The 9,376-nt window shown below is 37.3% G+C and overlaps 1 protein-coding gene across 2 annotated transcripts in view; it reads left to right on the forward strand.

Moving 5' to 3' along the window:
- Positions 1-8,245, forward strand: part of LOC125412376 (cytochrome P450 2J3-like) — a 35,181-nt gene extending 26,936 nt beyond the window's left edge. For both annotated transcript variants that reach the window (XM_087904853.1, XM_087904852.1), the window contains one exon: positions 4,478-8,245. In XM_087904853.1, coding sequence (XP_087760979.1) covers positions 4,478-4,656 — 179 coding nt within the window. In that variant the 3' untranslated portion in view covers positions 4,657-8,245. The remainder of the gene's footprint in view (positions 1-4,477) is intronic.
- The last annotated feature ends 1,131 nt before the right edge of the window (positions 8,246-9,376 follow it).

Raw genomic sequence — 9,376 nt, forward strand, 5'->3', positions numbered from 1 at the left:
GGTACCCTTTGGGTTACGCCCTGCAGGTAGAGATGTTTGGTTATAGAAAGAGCAAATAGAGAATCTCGTTATAATATCCTTAGCTTTTGCCATAGAAAACTCTTTCTTTAAGCCTTTGTTACTGAAATTATGTTTTTTATGAAATTCTGAGGCCTGCAACAGGCTTCCAATCAATAATTGATCAATTTCTGCATCACCTTGTGGTAGAGGACCTGACAGACATGTATGGTATTGGATGTGTGCTATGTATATAGAAAAAGCCTATTCCTGATTATGTCTTGCACCTGGATAAATAATGAAGTCAATTCTGTAAAATCTAGTTTAAATTCAGTGATTTCAATATGAAAGATAACGTTCTGCATATTGTGAATCATTAACTATATTGGAGGTTCTTTAAAATCCCTTAACACCATAAGACTAGCATATAATCCTGCCTTGTGGACAGAATCATAGGGGCTTTGTTCCACCTTACTTAATTCTTCTGATTTACATCCTGCCTTCCCTGATTTGTTTCCATCAGTATAAAAGGTACGGATTCCAGTTATTGGAGCATCATGTATAATTACGGAAGAATTCAAGAAATTCTCTTAATAAGGTTACGTATATCATTTTTGAAATAATTGCTATTAACTTCTTCCAAAAAATTAACACAAGCCCACACTGAAAAACCTCTGTTCTGCACTCTGTGGAGTAACTTAGAGGAGAGCAGAGCACAGGATAGTCTCAATACACAAGACATTTTATTTACAGAACCAAGTACCGTGTTACCACATGAGCCACAAATGTTGGGAGTAGTTGACCATGACTCCTCATGGAAATGTCTACCCATGCAACAAGTTCCTTTTTAATGTTCATAGAAAATTATATGAACATAGTCTCCCTCCCATTCAAGAATTATACAAAGAGCTTGTGGTTGCTCCTTACAACTGTCATTCTTCACTAATTCTAGGTGCTCCAGTGCTCCTTCCCTTTTCATGATGTTCTAATATTCCCTCCCATCTTTATTTCTACCTGACACATTGGGTACAAGCCATATGGCAGGAAAGGAAGTCGTGTTATTAAACGTATCTCAGAAAGTGGATCTCTTTTTACTACGTTCCTACAAATAATCATAGCAGTGGATTGCTACAAAGAACAGCTAAAATAAGACAGGACTTTGTGGGAAAGGAAGCAACATAGTCAGAAGAGGGATGACCAGAATATGCAGTCTTTACCCACTTGTCCAGTCCCAAGTCTCCTGATCCCACTATTGTGCTAAACATCAAAGGGGAAAGTAAGAAAAAAAAATTTAGTATAACACGCTTGAGGACAGAAACATGGACCATGTGACTTCATGTAGCCTTTCAAACCTGTAATCTTGGGTTTTTTTTACTTTAAATGGGGTCCAAGGGAATTGAAAGATGGTTCAGAGGTGCAGGACACCAGCTGCTCTTCCAGGGAACCCAGTTCTGATTCCCAGCACTCAGTTGCAGTCATTTGTAAACACTGCTTCCAGGAAATCTGATTCCCTCTTCTGGTCTCCACAGGTACCTTTCACATACATGGTACACAGATGTTCAGGCAAAACGCCAATGCATATTTTTTAATAAAAAATAAAGTGGGGTATAAGAGAAGAAATGTTGCCATCTGCTGGAAATGGTAAAATGCAGAACAGAAAAATCTTACAGAGTAAAGCACTTTCTGTTGTAGGACTCCACAAGGAAACAAGACAAGGTTGTTCTCTCCCCAATCTACCTGTCACAAGGCATTCCTTGAAACACCTATGTCTCTTCATCCCAGTTAGGCAGAGCACCAATCTACCACAGAAAGTCCAACTTTGTGAGTCAGTAAGTGGGATATGAAAGGAACATGGATGATTCAAAGGCATCTGAACCAGAGTGCCCTGCTTAACTGACAGGCAGCTTTACAGCTGAGGAGTCCCTTCCACATTCCCTGAACCAGCAACAGCTTCCTGTCTGTATAACCTGGAGAGTGTAGATGGTGACCTTTCTCACTTTTCTGAAGTAAAGTTTGTACCCATCTCCCAAGGGTTATCCTAGCTGTAGTAAAACACCGTGACCCTTGGGAGTGGGGTTATTTGAATACTATTCTCCAAGAAGTGAAACTGTTGGAAAGGATTAGGAAGTATTGCTTTCTTGCAGTAACTATGACCTTATTTGAGGTTTCAAAAGCCCACAGAAGGACCAGTGTATCTCTCTCTCCTCTCTTCTCTCTCTCTCTCTCTCTCTCTCTCTCTCTCTCTCTCTCTTTCTCTCTCTCTCTCTCCCTCTCTCTCTCTCCCTCTCTCTCTCCCTCTCTTTCTATCTTTCCAGTAGATCAGCATGCAAAGCTCTCAGATATTTCTCCAGCACCATGTCTTCCTACCTACCACCACACTCCACACCATGATAATAAAGAATTACCACTTAGAATGAGGAAGAAAGCCTTCAGTTATGAGTTTCCCTTTATAAGATTTGTCTTGGTCATGGTATCTTTTCATACCAATAGAACACTAAGACAAGGAAGAAAGGGTTTATTGCCTTACATTTCCAATGAGGGTAAACCAAGGTTCGGGGGGCACAGGAAGTGAGAAGATTTAGGGAGCCTTAAAAGATTTTGCCTTTAAGACTCCCTTTCAGGGTTCAATTAAGGATGCCACAGATAGCTAAAGAGAGGCTAGAAATCTGAGGGTAAAGATTTAGGGGGTAAAAATCTCGACAAGAATTCTCCATCCATATTTCTTTATTCTTCTTTCTCATGTCTATAAATTCTTCCTTGCTTTCTCTTGTTCTTTGTTACAAATGTTCCCAGTCATGTAAATCCTTAAAACAATCAGTTCCCGAGTCCTAGCCGATTCCAGGGCCAGAATTCTTTTGCCTATTAGGAAATCAGTTAAAGGTTTTCACACATACCCATAGATTCATGGGAGTGACTAGTACATTTCAGAATAACTCCTTAATAGAGAAAAGTAATTAAGAAAAAAATTAAATCATTAGGAAATTCTAGAGGGAAGGTTAGTGTGCTATATTACATTTTAGGTGGTTAGTAAAGTGCTAAAAGATTTGTTTTCAATAAAATTATAAATGGGACATGGATTATTTAAACCATCATGCCACTTCTTTTCTCTCAGTATGCACAGAAATAACAGGGTACTAGGCAACCTATGTAAACAGTCAGGGAGAAGCTGATGGCTCTTAATCAGATAGCACATACACCAGACCATGCAGTTTCTATGCGCCTAAATCTAGAGTTTTGCTCTAGAAGATAGAAACAAAGAAGAGACTAAGGTCTCTAAATTTTACGTTCTGGAGTGCGATGTTATCAGCCATTCTGATCTTAGGGTAAAACCAGAGCAGCAGCTTGACCAGGTGGTAATTCTATGTTCTTGGAGATCTTTGAATATCTTAAATGGGATGCTCTTTGCCTGAACCCTAAACTCTGACCAAATGCTTGCTGATAACGATAATTACAGGAAGGCAGATTTCTGCACCTACCTAGAGGAGAGGAACTGAGGCCTGGCGGTGAGAAACTGCTCCCACAAAATAGTTCTGAACTGAGGAATTAATTTCCAAATATGTAACAGAAAGAGTGTTAGTTACAACAAAAAATATGCAGCATTGTACAGTCATTTTACTCACAAAGAAATAATACCAAAAAGCATTGATTTTTGATTTAGCCTTTAGCAGATCCCTTGGTTCTGATAAGTTGCTTGTGAAAAGGTGGCTGAGCAATTACTGTATAATTTTGCAACTTGTAGCAACAATTCTCCTCAAAACAACATAGTTAAGTCTGTCACAGCAATACCCCATTCTGGGTATCAATGTTTGCCTTAGCAAGACCTACTATTTCTGTGAAGTAATATCATAATCAAAGTCAACTTGGGAAGGAAACAGATTTTGGTTTACTTTTCCAGACATAGTCCAGTGATGGAAGCCAAGGAAGGTACTCAAACCAGACAAGAATATCGGGGCAGAAGCTCATGCAAAGGTCATGAATAATTGTGTTTAGTGGCTGGCTGAGCCTGTCCAGAATGGGACACAAATTTTACATTAAAGGAAAAGTGCTACAGGTAAAAAAGAAAAGGTCAAGGGTGAGTTGATAGTCAGAGAAGCTAGAATGGGTAGGTTGTCATGAATCAGTGAGTATTTGGTGGGCATAGAATGCTTGTGAAGCCATGGTCACACCACCTGGGAACCTACCTTTTATAAAACTATACTGAGAAAGAGGAACTATCTAATGAAATCATCCAATTGTACAGAGATTAAATTATAATGTCTGATTTATAAGTTATATAGAAATATTAAGAAGATGATCAGTTTTTACACTTAAACAGTTAGAGAACTGCTAGGTTGTGCATGAAATTTCTTTTAAAAAAAATAAGAAAGAGATAGATCTAGAGGGCTGGGTATTAGTGTGGTATGACCATTATAATGTTGAATCACAGTAGCAGTGCACCTAAACTAAGAAAGTATCTCGTCTTCTGTTTCATTTCCTGCAGGAAAGCGAGTTTGCCTTGGGGAACAATTGGCCAGGTCTGAGCTCTTCATTTTCTTCTCTGCTCTTGTGCAAAAATTTACTTTCAAGCCGCCAGTCAATGAGAAGCTGAGCCTGAAGTTTAGATTTGGCATCACCGTGTCCCCAGTCAGTCACCGTCTCTGCGCTGTCCCTAGACTGTGAAGTCAGAGGCAGAAAGAGAAAAGAGAAGAACAACTGGGCAATCCTCTGAGCCACCGGGGCTACTCGTATGTGAAGGGAGAGAAGGAAGGTGACCGGGAAGGATGGGAAGATTAGGGTACAGTTACTGGATCCATGTCCTGGACTGCTGTGTTCTCTAAATTGGTGGTGGATACGTCATCACTTATAAATCTTTTCATCTAAGAGTTACAAAGAGAATGGTGCTTTCCTCCTGTAAAGAAAGTGCTCATAAATATGAAAGGTGGGTTAGAGAAAGCATGGAAATCATTAAAGTCAAATCATAAAATTGTACCTTCAGTTGGCTTCCTGCCTCCTTCATAAATGTGCACTGGCTTCTAGATGTTAACTTGGTTCATTGGAAAGTGGTGCAGAGACCTTTTCTCCATCTCATAGCCTGTGGAGGCTTGCTGAGAACAGAGCTATAGACACCTAGTTCTGGAAGGGTGTGGTTTGAGGTCATTTTCTTAGCTGTCAGTGGACTCTCCAAAACTAAAGAGAGCACAGGGCTGTCCTAAAAATGTAAGATTTTGATGCCAAAGATGAGACCAAATTTTACTTGGGCAAAAGACCTGCTTCTGTGCACAAAGTGGATATATATTTCCCAAAATAATTCTTATATACTCAAATGCCCCACAGTGCAAGTTTATGCCAATAAATTTATAGGGTGGCTTCGGTCTACAATATGGAATAAGCAACTTATCAGATATTGCTCCATGGACTTGCGAGAGACATACGGTCTTATTCACACAGTTAATTTTTTTTTACTCAAAATAGAGTTGAAAATTACTTGTGAAATGAAGAGTATCAGGCAAAAGCACACACTGAAAAATCTCTGTTCTGAACTATGGATGGATGCTTAAAAGAAATCCCACACTAGTTCAGAATTGAGAAATAGATGGTTATATATTTAGGGGTAGACTCATAAATCAGAATCCTCTGTTTGAACAGAGATCAGAAAACAAATCCTGCCACCAGAACAGAGAGGCCAGAAAAGTGGCCAGACGTCTGCTCTACGTTAGCATATATAGTATAAGAGGTCACGCCCCAGTGGGCCTGTAACCACTAGCTGTAAGACTTCCTACAGCACCTCCCCCTTTTGTTTAAATAAGAGAGTTCTAAGCCTAATACAAAATTATATACAATAAGAACAAATATATTCAATAATTATCCTATCCTAACTAGTTTAAGTCTTGTATAATAAATAACTTGGCCAAGTCGTGAGAGAAAAGTAACTAAAACTATCTAGTCTTCAACCCCTTCAAAGATTCAAGAAGGGAAGTAATATTACTTGAGTAAGAAGGAAGTACAATCAAGCAACTATCAAAAATGTGCAACAAATGACAGAGACAACTGGCTACCTGGGAAACCACCCAAAGTCTCATTTGCAAGATTGAAACTAAGACCTAGAATAACTGACATAACATTTTAGAGGCAAGAAAATTTTCAAAACCTTCATATCTTGTCTTGGCAAGATTTGATCCTGCTTATCCGTTTCCGGATATCATGTATCTTGTCAGTGGTTGAGGCATAGGAATTTCTTTGCTCTAAGACCAGTTTTTCCAAAAAGAAAACAAGCTCCAAGTAGAATGTCTTTGGTGCTCAACATTCTCTCAGCAGTAGATCAGTGCTGCCAAGAGCAATTGTGTCTCACTTCAACAGAACCCTAAGTTGTTTAAATGCCATATTCTACAGCTCTTTGAAGTGGTTGAAGGTTACCTATCTATGTAGAATAAAATCTCTTTGTAAATAAAGAACCTGATTAGTCTAACTATAAGTATGACAAACATGGATGATTATTTATCTATAATCCTTCATACCTATATAACTTAAAGACTAAGACTTCATATTAGAATATTATAAAATAAACAATTATTCAACAAATGAGGACAATGACCTCAAAATATAAACAGTGTATAAGTACCTTCATCAGAGGTAGAAATGTACATTGCAATATGATAAATATATATCAATATATAAAAAATGTTTAAAGCAGAGGTAAAACCATACATGCATGCAATATTCAATGTAATTTAATTTTGTATTAATATACAAAATCTATACCAATGTAATTGCCTATAAATAATTACTCACAAGTATTCACTCTATTAACACTATTATTATTATTATTAGTGTGAGTAAGCTTGTACTAATATATTATCCCATAGAATCCCCCCTTTTTTTTTCAAAGAGATTCCTGAGCATATAAAATTCTCCCCCAACCCCCAACCCTATAGCAATTATAATAAACCCCAAAATGATGTTCCTAACCCTGAATACAAACTTTGTTGGGAGAGGGTACATCATCTTCTAGAATTACTTCCAGCTGTCATGGGGACAATGTTCTTTCTATGAGATCCTTGAAAAGTAAAATGATGGTTAAGTTCCAAGATTACTGTCTGGTATAATTGCAAATAGTCTCTGAGTATTTGGTATGGTTTTTCTGAGCTTCCTATTTGGAGGTATGGCCAGAATATTGTAAAAAAAAAAAAACTGCACCATTTCAGCTAACCAAGTTGGAACCATGTTGAGCAGCTGATATCCAAAACAGGTCTTTTACTAGCACTATCAGCGTGATGACTTCATATCAAAAAGGTGGAGTTGTTGTGGGCCCCATCTTCTTCCTGGAAACTTCAAACATTACTGCAGGATAATACATTGTTCATTGTAGAAAACTAAAACATTATTTATATAGATATATACAGACATATATTCAATGAAAAGTACGATAGAGGCAAAACTAGATATGAAGAAAAGTAAAATTTTTTCTAAATTCTTTTTTATTTCTGTCCAATACCAAATGGCTCTTGACATGAGACAGAAACTCTGAATTTTTATTTTAACAACATATTTGAATTTAGAGAGGGACAGAGTCAGTGTCCAACTCCAAAGTTAGCTCTATATATTCATAAAAAATATATACATATATGCTAATGTATATGTTTTAACATTTGTACTTATGAATCATATTCAATTTTCTTGATGATCCTTATTGGGTAGTTATTTTTCCAACTGTTAACATCCTTACCATATGTATGGTTGTCACCATTGTGGATGAGCTGTCTTTTCGCTTTTTCAAGAGGTTTCTCCTTTTCAAAGTGAATCTTTATTAATTGTGATGGTATCATAGTTTTTCTTCTCCTCTGGAAACAAGAGCAAAAACCCTTCCCCAATGTAGCAAATCTGACTTCCATTTGAGGGCGACACATCCTTGAAATAAACCGGTTGGTTTAAATCAGAAGACTTTTCTATTATCCAATGTCTGTCTCTCTGCTGCTGTTGTTCCTTTCTCATTAGCATAAAGAAAATTCAAGGTTAATAAAGCATTATGTAATCCATTTCTAGGGGCATTTTCCACTCCTTTCTGTTTAACATATCCTTTATAGTTTGATATGATCTTTCTATAACTGCCTCACATGTAGTATTGTGTGGTATACCTGTAATATGCTTAATATTATAATAAGCAAAATTTTCTTTCATTTTTCTAGAGACGTATGCTGTATCATTATCTGTCTTTATTTGTGCAGGTATACCCATGATGGTCATAACTTCTAATAAATGTGTGATTACAGAATCAGCCTTTTCTGAGTTTAAAGCAATTGCCCACTGAAAACATGAATAAGTGTCAATGGTGTGGTGTACATATTTTAATTTTCTAAAATCTGCAAAGTGGAACACATCCATCTGGTAGATTTCATTCCTTTGGGTTAGTCCCTGCAGGTAGCGGTGTTTGGTTATAGAAAGACCAAGTAGGGCATCTCTTTATAATCTCCTTAGCTTGTTGCCATGTAATAGAAAACTTTTTCTTTAAATCTTTGCTATTGAAATTATGTTTTTTATGAAATTCTGAGGCCTGTAACAGGCTTCCAATCAACAATTGATCAATTTATGCATCACCTTGTGCTAGAGGACCTGAAAGACCCAAATGAGATTGAATGCGTGTTATGTATATAGAACAAAGCCTATTCCTGATTATGTCTTGCACCTAGATAAATAATGAGGTCAATTCTGTAAAATCTAGTTTAAATTCAGTGGATTCAATATGAAAGATAACGTTCTGCATATTGTGAATCATTAACTATATTGGAGGTTCTTTAAAATCACTTAGCACCATGAGAATAGCATATAATTCTGCCTTGTGGACAGAATCATAAGGGCTTTGTTCCACCTTACTTAATTCTTCTGATTTACATCCTGCCTTCCCTGATTTGTTTCCATCAGTATAAAAGGCACAGATTCCAGTTATTGGAGCATCACATACAATTAGGGGAAGAATTCAAAAAATTCTCTTCATAAGGTTAAGTCTATTACTTTTGGGCTAATTGCTATTAACTTCTTCCAAAAAACTTGCACAAGGACACACTGAAAAACGTCTGTTCTGCACTCTGTGGAGTAACTTAGAGCAGAGCAGAGCACAGGATGGTCTCAATACACAAGACATTTTATTTACAGAACCAAGTACCGTGTTACCACATGAGCCACAAATGTTGGGAGTAGTTGACCATGACTCCTCATGGAAATGTCTACCCTTGCATCAAGTTCCCTTTTTAATGTTCATAGAAAATTATATGAACTTAGTCTCCCTCCCATTCAAGAATTATACAAAGAGCTTGTGGTTGCTCCTTACAACTGTCACTCCTCAATGATTCTAGGTGCTCCAGTACTCCTTCCCTTTTCGTGATGCTCTAACATTCCCTTCATCTTT

This window comes from Myodes glareolus, chromosome 3 (assembly GCF_982192425.1).
Source record: "Myodes glareolus chromosome 3, mMyoGla1.1, whole genome shotgun sequence".
In the NCBI taxonomy this organism is placed as follows: domain Eukaryota; kingdom Metazoa; phylum Chordata; class Mammalia; order Rodentia; family Cricetidae; genus Myodes; species Myodes glareolus.